Here is an 18,878-nt window from a genome sequence, read left to right as displayed (position 1 = left end):
CTGTATAAGCTGTACTTAGCTTTCTTCACTTTCACTGTAGTTCTCTTTGACATATTTTATTCCTATGTGTGGTAAAAATATAAGAATGATAATTATTGTAAGATCATTATTAAGGATAGTGCTGTTACTGTTGTTGTTTCAACTGTATGTTAAGTTTCTTACTGTGATGTTGCCTCCTAAAATATTTTTCTCCTACACAAGTTTGTCAAGAGTTTTTAATTTTTTTCTGTTACTAAGTACTTTAGAGATAATATAATGTAATACCAGTTTAGGAAGCTTCCATATTTTTAGCATAATGCCAGAAGGACCATTTGATAAATTGTTACATCCAAAACATATTCAGAGAGGCAGTCCAGTTCACCTTGTGCAAGAATTGTTTGAGCTTGAGAATATACTGACTGGGTTTATGTTGTAATTAAATTTCATGGTTTAAATGAAATGTTAGATCCTGATAATTTGTAAATTTTAAGGGGAAAAAACCTGTGTATTGGTACATTTTGATGTGCAAATGGAAACTATGGCAACACTTGGTTTTGGGTACCTATTAATTTTTAAATGTTACCAATAGTGAAGAAAAAAGCTTGACTGTACTGGAAAATAACTTTGTCTGAAATGGAGGGGTAAGTGAGAGCTAGAGAAATGACAAGGAGAGTAGCAGGGTTCATCAGTCCGTCAGGTATGTGCTTGTTTTACACTTAGTCTCTTTTGATCTACTCATGTCTGTTTATCAACTGTATTTTCAGTTAAGGTGTCTGAAGAGAGATGGAAACAGATGCCAGGTAAGCAGCAGGACTGGAACTCATCTGTAAGTCAGTGCATTGCAGCCAGACCTTCCCACTTCTGATTAGAAAGTAATAATTTAGCCTGTATCTTGCAGCTGATAGGTTAAAAGGTACCTTAAAATTTTTATTTATTTTCATTTGAATTTCAGCACTATTTATTTTTGAGAAGAGTTATCCCAGGTTTTATAATCCTGTGAGTATGATTTGCGTAAGACCACAATATAAACTATTTCTGTAAGTTGTGTGATTAAAGCTAACATTTAACTGAATAAAATATTGCAGTGTCTTAATTTTAATGACATTTAACTGATATGAAAACTCATCAAACAAAACATTGACTTATTAAATATTTTTGTTCCTTTAATATTTACTTTTAGTGTTTATTGTTTGCTGAAACCATGAAAATGAAATTAATTCCAAAATACGTTGTTGCACACCAATTTGCTCTTTTTTACCTTATTTTATTGTTTTAACATGTGTATCTCATAACATGCAGGCATACCTTATAAAATGTAGGCTTTTGAAGATGTATCTGGATTGCAATGAAGTTTTTTAAGCTAAATTTAGGGAGAGAGGGGACAACTCTCAGTCAGTGAGAAATGTAGCAACCTTGTAAAGAAAGTTTTCTTACTCCTTTCTCTGTGTTCTGCTGTCCTTTCCATTTTCCCTCATTTTGGTCCTGCAGATACTAATGTTGTACTGAAATAAAAAGTTTGGCAATTTTGAAACTTTAATTCCAAGTGGTACACTGGAACTGTTATTAATCACAATGTCTGAGCAATTGTTATGACTATTATTTAAATTCTAAATTTATTTTCTCAGTAGTCTGTCACTGAGACTTCTGTGTTTTAAATATGTGCTGCACTGACACACATCTGGCTGTGTTTTTGGGATAACAATTCACTTGGGTATTGGTAGAGTTTTCATTGACACTAAAACATCTTCAATAGTGTAGTTGTTGTTAATCTATAAATTAGATGAAGCTTTTACAAGCACAAGAAAGTGGATGCAGACTTGGGCAGGGATTGTTTTTAATACTTAGGATCTAGTATGGTGGAACAAAAATATTCACCAAATTGTTTTGTAGTCAAATGATATCAGATCAGCACAAATAAAAAAAAAAGTTTATGCCATTCCCTTAATTGGGTGGGAGGGATTTTTTGGATAGTTTATTTTAATTCTACTTTTGATGAATAAACTATGAAAATGAACTGTTTAAAACTTTATCTTTAAATTAAGAAGTAACCTGTGATTCAGATAAAACAAAGATGAATGCATGGAAAATTTCCGTTTTCATTTTCTGCTTGTATCGTGTGTTCAGACTAACAAAGGCTATGGGTTGTTTCCAGGTCTGAGACTTAACAAGGGTACCTCTACATCCAGACCTCCTACTCCTGCCAACTCACATTTGCCAGACATGATCCAGCTGAAGGATATTGTTTGCTATTTGTCACTGCTAGAAAGAGGAAGACCTGAAGACAAGCTAGAATGTATGTTCTTTTTTAATTTTAAATATTTATTTCTGTTAGCCATCAGATATTTTGTTTCTGAATTTAAGAACCAGTTTTGAGCAGATGGATTATAAAAATATGGTTCCAGGTGACCCTTATTGCAGAAATGATTTTTTATTCTTGCTAATGGTGAGATTTTAAATGAAATTTGTTCTATCTAGCATTTGCTAAAATGAGGAGTAAGGATTGTACGTTCTGTAGTTACAGTAATGCTCTCTATACTGTCATGTCTTGTTTAGTATCAGATCTGAGAAAAACAGACAAACTATATGTTTACTTAGAGATCCATAGGTGGGGTGAATAACTGCTACTAAACATCCTAATCCAAACAAAGAATAGTTGCTAATATAGGCTGTGGGCTCTATAATGGTATTGAATGTGAAAAGCCAAGAATGATCTAAGTCTGCATCACTATTGGGAAGGAGTGTTTGACACAGGAAGGTAGAAATTCTTGTTTGGTTGTTTTGCTTGTTTGTTTGGTTTTTTTTTTAATTAGGGGCCTGGGTCATTAAAATGCAACACTACTACCTGTTTAAAAAATCAAAAAGACAACCCTGTGAGTTTGTTCTATAAATTGGAGGAAAAAAGAAGAAAACTTGTTTCCTTATTGTGGAGTTTTAGAAGTCAGTTTCTCATGTGGCTAAACAGTCAGACCAATCATATAGTCCTTATTGAGGAGAAGTATGCTTCAATATACATAACTGGTCTGTTCATTAAAGATTTGTGGAATCAGGCTCTTATATGCAAAGTAAATGTTCAGTACATTAGGATGTGGAAACAGTATTCTGCTTATGCCAAAATAATGAATTCATTACAAGGTTACATGCTGCTGAAGTATCTTGATGTTTTGTTAACCTGTAGCTAGTGTACTGTGGCAACTTTGTACTTCAAGGTCACAGCAAATCCCCCAGATTTGGTAATACTGTTTTGGTATCACATGAGTAAAATATGAGAATGTAAGTGTGAATGCACATTCAGAACACAGACACAGAAACACAGATCCAAGGACTGAATTTAACTTACAGTGTAGTAACTGCTGCACGGTGTCAAGTTATGCCAGCCTTAGCGGAGCTCTGAGGAGCTCGATGCACAAACCACGGCATGAAATAGAGATCACTTGCCTCCCCTGCTGTCAGGAGCTGGTACAGTGGAAAGGAGGAGAGACAGAGGAGCAATGATAATTACAGTATGGGGATTTTCCATGAGCTTCCTGCAAAGGGAGCTGCATGGGCAAAAGACTGCGATATGTGATTTAAGAGCAAGAGACCTAATATGTGTATGGTACTTAAATATTTTGTGTATTCAAGGTCAGTTGTATTTGTTACATATAATTCTGGGCATAGTTGTTTAAAGGGTTTATTTTCCTCTTTGTCATACAGAGTTGACAAAGTTCCTCTTTTTCAACCGAGTTGAAATACATAAGTATTTTCACTTTTTAGTGTCTAAATTTCAGGTTATACTGCACATTGTATGCAAACTTTTCCCTTGATTTCAGTTAAATTCTCATTATAAATTAATGGTCTCTCTCCAGATTTGAAAGCAGTAGGTCCGATGGCTGTAACGTAAATTATAAGTTTGTAGCAACAAAGGGAAAAAAGCAATTTTCTTTTCTTTTTTTTTTTTCCAGATAACAAAATTTGGAAAAAATGAGTCATAACTGAGTGTGTGAAAATTCAATTCAGGACATGCAGAACATGAAAGTGATGCTTTCAATTAAAATTTGATGTAGGCTGGAGGATAAACTGCACTAAGAGTTTCATCTTTGGATCTATATGATCTACAGATTTTCAGAGATTTATAAATATTCCAGAAGATAAATGGATTTTCTAACCTATTAAGAGTGTAGAGAGGTCTTGCATAGTGTGAACTTCACCTGTTTGGCATGCTCAGTGTATCTATTATTCATAATCTATGTATGACCTGAATATAAGAAAATCCCAAGCATTCCTCACAGAGATACACTGAGAGGACATATCTTATGTTTTAAGGTTAAATTGCCATCTAGAAATAGAAATTGAGTGCACAGTCATTCTAATCAGGTAAGGGGATGGGAAAAGAAATAGAAAAATTTGACTTGGGCTCTGGAATTTTCATCAGAACTTCTTCTTGGTTGTTTTTATCATTTTGTTGTTGGTTTGGTTTTGGTTTTTTTTCTCCTAGAATGTGTAAATCAAGAACATGAATATTTAGCAGTGTATGAATAGAGAAGAGATTGCATGCCCCACCAGTAGCATAGTTTTCAGAATCTAGCCAAGAGCACAGATTGAGCCTTTTTGCTACCCTATGCCTATGTAATTGGAAGGACTTTATTTTGACAAAGGTGAAACAGTTATAATTACACTAATGTCTGGTTTTAAACGACTGATTAGAAATACTGATTCATTTTAAAGGAAAAAAAAAGTTGTAAGCACTACTGCTCTGGAGTGGGTAAAGGTCACGGAAGTGCTAAAACTTGCTGTAAAACATTATCTCAACTACTGTCTAAGAATCACAGAGGAGGAGGAAGGAGAGCCAAATAATTTTATCTTTATTGTCGAGTGATTCACTGATTCATCCCCGTGGAAACTGTGAATGCCTAATGGTACCTTTGCCAGACAATATTAGCTGTCAAGCTCTGAGAAGCTTTGGTGGAAGGTGTACTAGCAGGGGCAGTACCAATCTCTGGTGGCTTTTGACATTAACTTGTTTTACACCGAAACAATTTTGCTGTGGTAACTCTAGGGAAAGAAGGATATTTTATAGGTCTTCCTAACCTGTAACTAATGAATCATGGGCCTTTGTGGCGTGAAATAGTGTACTGCTGTAAATATAATCAATCTTGTATTACAGCTCTGAAGAGCAGTGCAAGGTAGTGGCAAAAATTGCTGAAGTGGTAGAGAGGTATAGAGCTTAACTTTTTTCCACACAGTTAGATGATCCACTCATTCCCAAGATGGAGGATATAAGTGAAACAAACCTGTACATATAACAGTTTTTCTGTAAGTCCAAAAATGATCAAATTCTTTCTGAACTTTACTCTCTAATTGCTAATACTTTCTTCTTACTTCTCATTATATTTTTTTCCTGAAAATTATGGTAAGCTTTGTTTTTTCAATTTTCTGGACGGTAGCAGCATCTGCTGTGGATCCAGTGTGGTAGGATTCCTCAGTGTTAAATAGGTTGTATGTTACATTTCCAGAGACATCTGATTGGAAACAGATTACTTGTGTTCTGCTGTTGATGAAAGCATTACATTGTCCTGGAACCACCGCTAAATGGGCGGACATCTTCGTCCCTAAAAAATAGGTGTAGGGGTAAAAAAAAATGGTGCTTTTGAGGAGCATGGTGGGTATTTGGATTTCAGAGTTTTGACTAACTGTCCTGAAAGTAGGGACAAAGAGTGGGGTATTTTTAGGCTTTTGGACTTCTTTTTAGTCTTCCATCAATATTCCTTTGAAAGCTTTATGGTTTGCTGCTTCCAAATATCTTGGTAATGGCACATGTAATCCTGCTTTTGGCTGGCATCAAGTCATGATACAATCTTGAAAGCATATATTTTTTTCTGGGTATTGCCAAAATATACCTTTTTGTCCATGTGGTTCCCCAGCATGTTTGGAGTACATTTTGAGGCTGATGAAGCAAGTGTGGTCCTGGAAGAAGTCATGCCAGCACTTCGTGATGAATGTTTATTGTTGGACTTGGATGATTAGATATTTAAAATATTAATCCTGTGTTTCATTTAGGTGGTCAGAAAAGAGTTTCTAGAGCAACCACTGTTGAATAATGAAAGCTGCAGCCAAGGGAGAGTAGCATTGTACCTTAGGCAGGTTTACCAACATTTGTGACCAATTGTGTGTTACCCTATATTTGGTGAGATCACAGAGAAGGGCCTTTTGGTAGTTCTCATGAAGACAGATCCTCTCTATTGGGAAGCAAAATCAAATTCACACACCAAGTTAGCTGTTAGGGTGATGGTGTGGAAAAGGTGCATCTCTGGCTAGGATGTCTTGTTGGAGGCACTGTGGCAGGGTAGTTTGCTGAGTGAACCTTTCGCATAATGCAGCTTATTTGGAGGGTCTATAGCTAATCTGGTCATTAAACAAAAATGTTAATATTTGTCCTTTCTTTGAAACTCAGGCTTAGTTGTTTTGTATTTGGTTTGGGGTTGGTTTTTTTTATGAAAAAGAGATGTATTTGTTGTGTTTTCTAATTGAGCTTCCTTCTCTCTTTGTTTTCTTTTCAGTTATGTTTCGCTTGTATGATACAGATGGGAATGGATACCTGGATAGTTCGGTAATGTTTTTTATGTACTGCATTGTAAGAGTATGTCAGCATGGCAAAACTATACAAAACTACATTAGTTCTAATCAAATTTATATTTATCCTGAATTATTAGAGGCAGTATAAAATATAGTCAATAAAAATGAATTCATTTGAAAATTAATGCCTGAGTTTTCTTTTCCAATGAGAAATGCTGCTTCTACAACCATATAAATTTTCAGTTGCTGACACTGCTGTCATGGAGTTCTGTTCGATAGTCTTCTGAGTTTTAATGATACTACTGTAGGGGACACATTAATATGATTCCAGTAATTCTGGTATGCTGCTGGGAGATGTGTGTGAAAGCACCATTTTTAAAGATTTCATTAAAAAGGTGAAGTATGAGAGTCACACAGTGGATTTATATGGAGAGATTTCACAACTTCCATGGTATTATGAAGAATGGAGGAACAATATTAAGGGCAAAGTTTTGAGGAGTAGGCCAACCAAATGTTTGAAGAAAAGTCAGAGATATGGAAATAATTTTAAAAGATGTAACTATTTTTTTCTGATACCTAACAGAAACAAGTGTTTTATTAGCAGTGTTCTTTTTTTTTTTTTGGGTTTTTTCCCCATGTTCTTTTGTATATTCTGGAAGGAAGACAGCATAGAATGGATTGGTAAGGAAGAGGAAGTGATTCCTATAAGTTGTAGGGAAATAGGGAAGCAAAATTATATATGGATGTAAAATAAATATGGCACCATAATATTAGGCAATATCACGTTGGGTTAGATGCCTGGATACAAATGAGAATTTAGAATGGTCCTAGATAAGCATTTGAGCATGTTTACAAAGCAAAAGCGTATATATAATTATAGAAGAGCCCTAATGATACATGATCAAGGCAATACTATAGTGGTAAGAAAATAAATCTGTAGTAGTTTACAGAATCCACTCTATGCCTTATTGCTGTTAGAAATTTGTGATTTATATAATTACTGTAAAAATAGTTTTAGTAATTTTAATTGTTTTTTTAGTGATTTTTCCATCACTCAGATTAGAGTGATGGAATTTAAATATCATTACATGATCTTTTCACAGGCTGGAAATTGGATCGTGAAAACATAGGTGCTTGAAAGATAACTAGGAAGGGAGAATCTCTGACTACTTTCAATTACTTTGATTATGGGGGGCTGTATTTTGCCTCCCTGAATGCTTTGTGGTCTGTGCAGAACCTTTTGCTAGTAAACAAATTCACTTGACAATACAGCTTCCAGTGAAAAGAGCATTTCATCAGGGATGTTGATGAAATAGTGTCACTGAGTGCAATACAGTTGACTTACTAGTTTCTTGCAGTAGAACTTTTCTTTTAAACTTGCATTAAGTATCATGCATTTTCATTCATCTCTAGGAGCTGGAAAATATCATTGCTCAAATGATGCATGTTGCAGAATACCTTGAATGGGATATTACTGAATTAAGCCCGGTATGTATCCAGTTACCACAATTTTTTAATCTTGCTAGAAACAGCTATCATAATTTTGTGATATTTCATATCCACGTGGATTTCCATGGGTGAGTATGGTAGAAATAAGAAAAGCCTGTGTTCCACTATGAAGTAGCATTGTGAATTAGCACTGTTACTGGTATTTTGCTGTTTAAATCTGATCTATGAAATGTTCAATGAATGTAATAATTAACTTCCTTAACCTAACTGGTTTGTCTCTGAAATTTCTTAAGAGTGAGTGCACAAAGGACACAAGTTGGTTTGGGACATTTAGGTGTTAAAAAAATGTAAATGTGAGTATGGGACTTTATTTTCTGAACTGTCCATGCTCGTTTGACTACAGCTACCATGCAAGTAATATTTTTCTTATTTTTTGTATGAGAGAATTGGAGATCTGCACATGTCCTAGCAAGTTCTTGTATTAGAATATAGTAATAATAAATTAGAACTTATGAGATTTTTCATTAAATTGTAGATTCTTCATGAAATGATGGAAGAAATTGACTATGATCACGATGGCACTGTTTCCCTGGAAGAGTGGATCCAAGGAGGAATGACAACAATCCCGCTCTTGGTCCTTCTTGGGTTAGAAAATGTAGGTATTAAATAGTAGCATCAAATTTCTGCTTGCATGTTGACTGTGGCCTTCAGGTTAGTTTCTCTGTGGCCTGTATAAAGAATGACTTTGCTTTACTCCTCTTTACTGTGGCTGAATGACATGCAAAGCACAAAGTGTCATCAACACCACAGAACCGCTGGCAAGTTTAAAGCAACACCTACTAAGCTGGCTCTGGAGCTGGTAGTTATAAAAAGCTGAATAATTTTTCCTGCTAGCAACATGTTAATTCCAAGCTGCAGTATTGTCTGCTAAGTGTGTTTTACTGCCCATGTATATGTTACAGCAGGCTTGGAGTAGTGTCTAAGCTTCTCAGCATGGTACTGGGTTGTGTGGCCTAACCACTGAGTCACAGAGCAATCCAGGTTGGAAAGAACTTTTGGGGATCTTCTGTTCCAGTCCCTAATTAAAGGCAGTGCCACAGACTGAGTTATCTCAATCAGAGCCCTGTCAAGCCTGGATAGTTCCAGTGAGGTGGATTCTACCAGTAATGTGGGCAAACTTTCCTTGTGTTAATTGTTTTCAAGGGAAAGAGTTTTAGTTCATGTGTGCAGATGGAATTTATTCTGCAGCAATTATTGGTTGCTCATCTTCTGTCATAATACATCCCTATGAAGATCTTCTGTTTCTGTAACTACACTAGTAAAGTATAGTAAGAAGCAATATCGAGGGGGACACTTACACCAACAGAGTATTGTGAAAGATGAGCTTATGTTCTCTGCATTTACAACCTCACATTAAAGGTAATACAGATGTAGTATGATCAATTTTCTACCAGTTCAGTGCAGCTGTTTTAAGCTTGGCATGTTGTCAGTGCCACCTGCTGTCCTATACTTGAGCTAATTTTGAACTCATCTATTGAAGCATGGGTTTCAACTGCATTTCTGCTATTCGAAAGAAAGCCTTTTAATCTCTTTTTAATCTATTTTCTTAAGTAATTTTCACATATTGAAAATAATAAATAATATTTTCCCCATTTAGTGCCATCTAGACTGCTCTAGTTGCTCTATGCTATTTTATTTGCATGAAGAATGCTCGGATTGATACTTTGTGTAGGATAATATGTAACAAACGAGTTTATTGAATGAAAGATATATTAGTCTTGAAAAATCTAACTAATTAGATTACAAGTAAAATATCTGAATTGAAGACAACTTTCAATGTGTCTGGATCACTGTAGTGCTAATTCCTTAATTCTGTATGTGAGATGGAGTAAGAAAAATGTTAAATTACGGTCATGAAAAAGCAGATCTTTATCAGGCTGAATTCTGTTATTTCCACAGAATTACTCTAAACAAAGGCCTGGAAATGTTCTCAAACAAGCATTATAGCAGATAACTGATAGTGATTTTCAGTACATATTTTTCTTTCATCACAGGTAACATAGGTGTTCTGGGAGTATTTTTCAGTCTCTACATTTCATAATTTGATACTCCTAAATTATGGCATAAATTAATGCAGATCATTCTGTAGAGTTTATTTTCATATTAAAGCAAAAGCTGTTAGAAAGAATCTATGTTTTCAAGCATTTTATCCTTTTGAATATTTTTACTAGTTTTTAGATATTTATTGTGCTTTGCATAGCTTTACTATGGAAATACTAAGAATGCATAAATAGTGATCAAAGTTCTACAGTCTGTTATTGGCATGGGTCAGTGTTTCTGTCATCAAGAGTATTCCTAGTATTTGATGCATTTAAAAGACAGAAATGGACAGTCGTGGAAGAAATACTGTAATAGCATGCAAAATGTCTTATTATCAATAAGCATAGTTTATGTAAGCTCCATTACCTACATATGAGCTGATTTGCTAGTAATTTTCTAATGATTCACTAGGACAAGATGCTGCCTTTTAAAAGGGCTCCTATTTTTCTTTTTATGTTTAAAACTGCTTATTAAACCATCACATTATATGTAGAGAAAAGCAAAATTTTTAAATTTTTCATTAAACCAGCAAAAATACACTACTTCCATTTGTTCATAGTTGAATAAAATTGTATTTTAGGACATTGAAAAGTGAAATCAATACTAATGCCTGTCTGTTATTTAGTGTAAACTGATAGCATGATTTTGATGGTTTTGCAGCCTCTAATGTATTATCCAAGCTCTTCATTCCATTGCATCAATCCCATTAGTGGGATGCTCTTATTTCTTTTTGCATGCCATTGTTAGATTTTGCAAACCTAGCTTCCCAGGATGCTTTCTGAGTGTCTGTCTACTTCCTCTTAGTTATGGTAATGAAAAATAAGATAAGAATCTTTTGGACTCACTAATAAAATTAAAAAGTGCTAAAATCTTAAGGTTTTCCTCAAACTGATTAGTATGTGAAAATATGGGGCATAACCTACTGGATTATGCTGTTTAGACACATCCAAGTAATCTTCATATGTTGTAAATCAGAGGGAAAAAAACTAACAAAAAAACCTGTCCCCTCCCCAACTCCAAAGCAAAACCACAAAAAACCCCTAACAAAACCCACACCACAAAGAACCCACAACCAAACTATTCTGTCACCTTCTGTATTGAACTCACGATGACAAAATTTTAAATCCAAGAGATCAAGTTCAGAGCTTGTCCAATATGACAGTGACAAAGAACTGTCATTATAGTTTATTTAAATAAATTATGATATGAGTGGAATATTTAATTTGTTTTGGGTTGAGGTCCATTAACACTGTACTTAACTGTTGTATAGAGCTTGTACGAAGATTTTCAGCTGGTCTCATTTGATACGCTAATGTCAGTGAAACTATGATAATTTAGTTCAGTTGCAGATTTTCATAGTACTTCCAGAATTCAGCTACATTGTTTGTACTTAATCCTTAGTTTCTTATAATAGCTATATACAAAGGTCAGATATCATGTAAAAGTTCTTTATTACATTTAAAGTCTTTCAATCAGTTTTTATTTCATGCTGTATTAGATGATTAGATGCTAGTCAGAATAATTTAAAAATAAGGAGCATTTAAGTGAAGTATGGAACTATATGATTTTAAAATAAAAGAATAAACAAGCCAGTGTTTATGAGCAGTGGGGTTGAGATAGCCTAAGCTGTCACAGGTTTGTGGCCTTTGCCCCCTGACCTTATCAGTAATCCCTTCAGAGAGAGACAAGAGTGTTAGGCTGTAACTACAGGCGTTTACCAGCCACCTGTTACCAAGTCAGAGAATTAACAAGGAAATCTGCCTGATTTCCCTTTTGCTTTTTCTCTCTCTCTCTCTCTCTATCCCTCTCTCCCTCTCTCTCTCTCTGCTTCCCCCCTCCCCAACATTTTCATAGACTTTCATGAAATTTCTAGTGCCCTTCAAATTTATTTGAGATTACTAAACTAATTTAGAAGTTGCTGGTGCAGTTTAGAGTGATGAAGATAATGGGACAAAGAGCATTAAAAAGTCTAATTTCCCTAGGAAATCAACCTTAATATCCAGTTTGTTTTAGTTTGCTGGACTTTATGTTCTGTTTCCTCCTAAGATTTGATTTTGGAGTTGTTATGAAGGTAGACTTTAGAAATACAGAATTCTGATTCTGCGAATGTTCCAGGATAGAAATGATGTATTTGATTTTTTGGTGCTTTTGAAGGCAGTTGATATTCTAAATGAGCAATTTGGATACAAGATAAGGAACTTAAATAAGAGCTTAATTGGTTCTTTTTCTGTAAGGGTTCTGAGATAGATACATGTACTATTTGGCAGTTTGTTTCAGAAGAAAAGCTCTTGGATGTATTACACATGTATAATCCATTTGTAATTGGGTGACTACCCTTTTTCCCATTAGCACTGTTTAAATGTGCTCTATATGACATCTACTGAAATCTTTGTTAAGACAGAGTAATTCTTACTCTGATGTTTAGTTTTTTCAGTTCATGTAAATTCTCATGTAAAGCGAGAATTTAGTGAAGAAAAATAAAATGTTATCTATGTAGGAAATTGTTATTTATGTGGTTTAATTTTTAGTAATAAATATATGAGGTATTTTTTTGCTGAGTGTCACACTTCAGTCTGGAGTTTTCACAGTCCTCATCAACCTTCCAAATTTATTTTTACATCTTAAGGCAATAGTTAGTCTCTCACCCAAACACGAATTGGACAGAGACATCCCTGCAGTACTCCTGATTCTTCTGGGAAGTGTTCTTTTCAAATTAGTGAACATTAGGCTATTTATTCTACTTGTCCACGGTAGAAACCTTTGAAGTTTCTCCCATTTTTATTTGCTTCTGCATTAATTTAAATAGATTAAAATTGTAAGAGAAAGTAAAGAGTTAGCTCATTTATTGTCCTAGCATCACTTAAAATTTCTTTTGTAATCTGTGCACAAAAGGCTTCTTAATGATGGATATTGCCAGCCATAAGCATTGTACTCTGCTCTTTGGTAGGTGTTGTACAACATTATTCCACCATGATTTGATAGAAGCACTTGATTTCTCTTTTAGAGTAATTGCATGCCAGATATTTGGTCTCACTTTTCCTGTAACAAATGATTACTGCTGTCAGTGGTAGCATAAAAAGGAAGTAGAAACTGCAAGTTCAGAAGTGCTAGTGTTTAAAGAAATACTGTATTTTAGGGAAGTATTTTATTCTCTCTCCACTGGCCACTAGATGTCAGGGTTGCACTGTACCTGGTACGGTAGAGTTGCTGAACACAGCTGCCCTAAGGTGATAGAGAAGTTTAAAACCCGCAAATGCTGCATAAAGTCAGCAATAATTTGAATTAAAGCAAATATTCCTTTCTTTTAAACCACTAATTGTGACTTCCAACCCAGTTCACCTTTTAACTCAAGGTAAATTTTGGTGGGACAAACATTTGTGTAAAATTGAGACTATATTTCAATTAAATCATAAGGATATACTCCTAAAATTTTCCTTTGGATCCTCAAACAGCAAATACTATGCAATTGTACTCAAATAATGAAAAAGAAATTTTAAACTCTTTTGATTAAATGTGGGATAGAATGTTTCAGTGGGAGTCCACACTTGGGAATAGTGCTTCTTATGGTGTATATTTCATTTTTGTTGCCATGCTTCTTGAGTTGTATGTTAAAATGGAACCAAACTAGAGACCTGCAAACATTTGTTACACCGAGATTAATCCCTTCAGGCCGGAGCTTGACATGACTGCTCAACACCTGGGCAGTTTCATAGACTTCTATTTCTTTTGTTCAGCGAGGAAGAAAGACAGTCAAGCCTTTCATTGTCCTGAGTGACATTTCTGTAAGTCTTTTGTGAAGTGTGAGTTTTCTGGAAGGCCGAAGTTCCGATGCACCGTGCGCTATTTCCATACGGGCGGACGGCGCACTCGAGCCCCCGGAGCTGTAGCTCGCTCCCTTTGTGCCAGCTCGTTCCCAACTGGAAGCAGAGTCCCCGTGGGGGATGAAGGAGTTGTTGTGCCGCTCTGCTGTGGTGTCAGGGCCCGCAGGGGGCGCGGTGTGCCCTCTGAGGGTGCGGTGTGCCCGTAGAGGCCGCGGTGTCCCGCTGAGGGCGCGGTGTGCCCACCGCTGAGGGCGCGGTGTGCCCACCGATGAGGGTGCGGTGTCCCCGCTGATGAGGGTGCGGTGTCCCCCCTGAGGAGGGTGCGGTGTCCCGCTGAGGGTGCGGTGTGCCCACCGATGAGGGTGCGATGTCCCCGCTGTGGAGGGCACGGTGTCCCGCAGAGGGTGCGGTGTCTCGCGAAGGGTGCGGTGTGCCCACCGATGAGGGTGCGGTGTCCCCGCTGAGGGCACGATGTCCCCGCTGAGGGCACGGTGTTCCCGCGGAAGAGGCTGCGCTGGCTGGAGCCGAGGCGCTGCTCGGCCCGGCCCTGTCCGCGCTGCCCTGCGGCAACTTCGCAAATGCCTTTCCCTTTTGTTTTCCCTACAGGTTAAAAAAAGCCCGGGAATAGTAAGGAGTAACTAACCTCTTCTGTGTATAAGGTGTAAAATAAATGGTGTTTCACGCAGGTATACAGATTTACCCTTATTTACAACTTGATTTCTGCAGCATCTAAGTCTCTGCAGATGGCAGACGGTTATAGATTTTGGACAGGGCAACTCTATACTGCGGCTGTTTATGAAGCTGTTTTAAACCATTTAATTTTCCCTCCTGTGCTCCCTTTTCTGTTTCTGGATGAGTGTGGGGATGAAGGCTGTAGAAGATTTTCGGTTTGATTTCTCAAACACATGCACATACACAGTATCTCAGAAAGTAGGAGTGAGCATCCCAAACAGTGTGTCCCTTGAGTCAGGTTACTCCCTCTCCACTTGACCAAAAACAGACTTAAAATCCTTTCTTCCCAAAGCAAATTGAACAAAGCAAAACGTGATACGAATTCTTTGCTAAGAGCCAACCAAAGGAGTATAGAATGTAATGATATTTGTTTTAATCTGTGTTTACTGCATAGATTAATGGAAACTTTTCTCACCTTTCCACTGATGGAACAATACCTAAAAATCAATAATAAAATTGTGTTGAACAAGTCAAGTAAGTATTTTTAAAATAAATGGAAAGAAATCAGTGAAAGAATAACAGCTACTTCATAACATCCTTCTCACTTGAATGCTTGTTCCTAACTCTTCTCATAGAAAAAACCTGAATATTCTGGTATTTTAGATGCTCTGTAGCTATTTTAAGAGGGTAAGTTTACTGGGATCAAAATTTATCAGGTATTTCATTACTTCTTTTAAGTCTTAGAATCTTGCAGATCTCTTTGTTTACCTTTTACACAAATATCTAAAAAGCTGGCATAAGTTAATATTAAACTAGGTTAGGGATGTTAGCTAAAGTCTGATAGCATAAAATTTTCCACTAGTTCTAAGGTTGGCTCTTTTATGGTTGACTTGCTTTTTAAGGTCAGGCAATCAAATCCATGGTAGCAGGGTCAGGACCATGAGTTAAGAGAACCATTGTTAACAAAATAAATGTTACTATTGTCATTATGTTTAAAAGTCTGGGTATGACATATGGAGGCTTGATTTTCAGTGATGTGTATAATGAAGTGAGGAAGAGATTTTTACTGTACCTGCCCTGCTTTGCGATCTTCTTAATGTCTGTTTTTAAACTCTTTCTCAGGATATGGAAGCAAAACGAGTTAATGTCAGTAAATGCACTGATGTGTCAGAATTGTGGATTTTATTCATACTTAAAGACTTGCATTGAGGTGGCTTTGTTTCATATTATGTCTTTTTTTTTCTCTTGGCAGTGTTTTAAAAAGTTATGTGCATACATAATCATATGCAGGACTTTATTGCTTATTTTTGGCAGTGCACAAGAGCAAAAATTTAATTTGCTCTTTTCCAAAAGTGCATTGTGTTTATGTAATGGATTTGCATCAGTTGCAGTCTGTAACACAGCTAAGTGTTTTAATTGGCAGAACACCCACATCAAGACTTGTTTGTTTTTCTGATAAGGAAAATGCCAGCTAAGTTAGACCATATGTTCTGTTCAAATAAGAAGTGACATATTCACATATAATGGTCATTCTTTAAAAATGAAATTAAAAGGAAAAAGTACTACAAAGTTAATGTGGAAGAGAGGGAAGTTTATGCATAAGTTTGAATTTCTGTTAATTTTCCTAAACAGCAAGCATTTTGCTAAGTAAGGCTGGTCAGCTTACATTTTAAGTGCTTGTGGTTTATGATTTATGTGTTGATGACCTGAGTGGTGTTAAAATTGAAGTGTACATTGTCTGCTGTTTTTTCCTCAGAAAGATTTACATGGTCTTTGCTGTCTAATGAATAATTGCCTACTTTCAGAAGGCTTGAAATTCACATACTATATTGTAGTTTAACAATAATTCAAAAATGTGTGGAATATGATAGTAAGATGAGAAGAAAAATAGAAGTTAGAGAGCTCTGTTTAATGGAATACATCCTCTTCAGCTGCCAGTCATGAAGGAGCCTGACAGGCTTCTAGTGCTTCACAGCTGCAGAATCTATTTCTGCTTCTTCAGGGGAAATTGGAAAACTTCCACACTCTTTTCCAGCATGAGAATCCCACATTAGGCATCTGCTGTGCTTTTGCTGCAGAAAGGGGACCCTGACATTGCCCAGCTGTCAGAGATGGCATTTGAACTCCTGCTGGTTAGATTGGGGCAGCTATTACTTATGCTCTGATCCTGATATACTAGAGAAAAAAGGTACATTTTAATGGAATTCAGGTTTTTTTGTTCCTAGGTAACTTGTAGGAAATTTTCAAAGTTATGTTCTGGCTTAGACCTAGCTTTGAGCCAAACATTCTTAATTTCTTAGAGTGCTGATTTTGCTTCAGGATTTTTCTTTTTTGCTCACAAGGATGATGAAGTCTTCATTGTATTTGATTTGTATCAACTTCTAATTCTAGAACAGAGAAATATGGATTCTTGAAGGACTTAATTTATACAGTTTATGCTAATTTAGGACAAAGCTAAATTTTTATTAAAATTTATGCTCGCCAATGTACATTGACTGTTCTCATTAGTGAAAACCATAATACTAGTGAAAATCTAGTCAGGAATCATGTGTATACATGATGACAAGTAGTAGAAGTTTGATGTGAGAAATCAGAAACTGGGTAAGAACCAGCTGCTGATGTGGTTTCTGAGAAACAGAGATTGGTGTGACTTGTTTTAGCTGCATGGCAATTTCTTTTTGGCAATGACATGACCAAGAAGACTATACAGTTTCAGCAATACACAAGGAAACAGCTAATGGACATTAACTGTCTGTGTTCCATTGGATGTTATATTTGGTAAAAGAGAAATTAGGGTTTCTTTAAAAAAATCTAGTGGTATTATGTTAGGTTAATCTAGTTTTTTTTGGAATCAAAACCTCTGATGATTTTAGAAAGGAAAAAGCCTCATGGCCAGTATTGCCAAGAAGCCAGGAGTTTAGAGAATTAATTTAGTGTCTGTACCAACTGCACATAATTTTTTAAACCTTCAAAAAACAGAAAGGCCCCAGAAGGATTCCATGAAGAAGGAAGAGAAGAATCATCCCACAGAAAGCTTAGTTTCATAAAATGAATGATTTGATAATATTTTAGAGATTCATGTAAATTACAGTGGGCCCCTACATATTAACTGCCAGTGAGTTGATCAGTTTATTCATGAAAGATTTGAGTATAGTGCAACAGCTGACTGAAAAAATTTACCTTAAATGTAAAACTCTTGGAGAAGAGGTCTAAGATGTAAATCTTACCCTGAAATACATGGGTTTTGATAGATAATGGGCAGTATAGATTATCTTAATTTAAAGCTGGGAATAGTCAATGTGGTGTGGTTGGTTTTCCTGTTTCACTTATGTGATATATGTAACTAATTCTGACAGTCATTAAGAATATTTGTGGGGTTTTAGAAAACCCTCTCTATTATTTGTTTTGGGGAGTTTTATCTTCTGACCTACAGCACCATTATTTTTAGGATTATTCTAGGGAAAAAATTTAATAGTAGTTGTAATTTAATATCAACCTAGTTGCATTGATATCATTGTGTTGCAGTGGTGACAGCAGCCTTTTGGATTTTTTCTGAGTTGTTTTCGAAACACATGGATATCCATGAGCTTCTGAAGAATTTTTTTTTATTATATCATTGCCTGTGTATTTAGAATAATTATGCTATGATCTGGTGCCGAGTCTTAAATGAAGTAACAGCTTGTCTTTTATGTTCTTGAGTAAATCACCAATTTTTATTGGCACTTATATATTTCACTGTTTATTTTATTAAGCGAAATCTGTTTCTCTTATGTCCTGTGCAGAATGTGAAAGATGATGGGCAGCATGTATGGAGATTGAAACACTTCAACAAGCCTGCCTACTGTAATCTATGTTTGAACATGCTGATCGGAGTGGGCAAGCAAGGTCTCTGCTGTTCTTGTGAGTATGAGCATTTCCATGTCCGTTTGTCCGTTTGCTTGCATGTCTGTTCCTAGAAATGTTGCTCTTGCTGTGTAACAAAAAACTAATAGCTTCCCCTTACAAAACCATTGCCGCCACAGTAGTGTCTCCCCCTCCTCTTCTCTTCTTAAGTGCCCATGGTTCTTTTCTTAATTTTTCAAGAGATTTGGCTGTAAAATGTGTTGTTTGAGGGAGTTTTCTGCTTTCAAAGGGTTATCACTGTTAGATCCCTTTGGAGTCCATTGCCCTTTTTTTCTTTACTGCTATTGCTGTTTTATTTTTTATCAGAGAGTATCAGACTTAGGTTTTAACTTTATACATTTGTTACTCCTCTTTTGTTTTTACTAATTTTTGTACAATAGGTATCAACTTGACAAAGATCTA

The 18,878-nt window shown here is 35.9% G+C and overlaps 1 protein-coding gene across 4 annotated transcripts in view; it reads left to right on the top strand.

Annotated features, from left to right (window-relative positions):
- Window positions 1-18,878, top strand: part of DGKB (diacylglycerol kinase beta) — a 329,266-nt gene that overhangs the window by 78,277 nt on the left and 232,111 nt on the right. For all 4 annotated transcript variants that reach the window (XM_059473663.1, XM_059473647.1, XM_059473654.1 and 1 more), the window contains 6 exons: window positions 744-779; window positions 2,132-2,272; window positions 6,516-6,565; window positions 7,945-8,019; window positions 8,516-8,635; window positions 18,356-18,473. In XM_059473663.1, the coding sequence (XP_059329646.1) occupies window positions 744-779; window positions 2,132-2,272; window positions 6,516-6,565; window positions 7,945-8,019; window positions 8,516-8,635; window positions 18,356-18,473 (540 nt within the window). The remainder of the gene's footprint in view (window positions 1-743; window positions 780-2,131; window positions 2,273-6,515; window positions 6,566-7,944; window positions 8,020-8,515; window positions 8,636-18,355; window positions 18,474-18,878) is intronic.

This window comes from Ammospiza nelsoni, chromosome 1 (genome assembly GCF_027579445.1).
Source record: "Ammospiza nelsoni isolate bAmmNel1 chromosome 1, bAmmNel1.pri, whole genome shotgun sequence".
Lineage (NCBI taxonomy): Eukaryota > Metazoa > Chordata > Aves > Passeriformes > Passerellidae > Ammospiza > Ammospiza nelsoni.
Note: the sequence above shows the minus strand (reverse complement) of the source record. Positions and strands in the feature narration are given on the sequence as shown.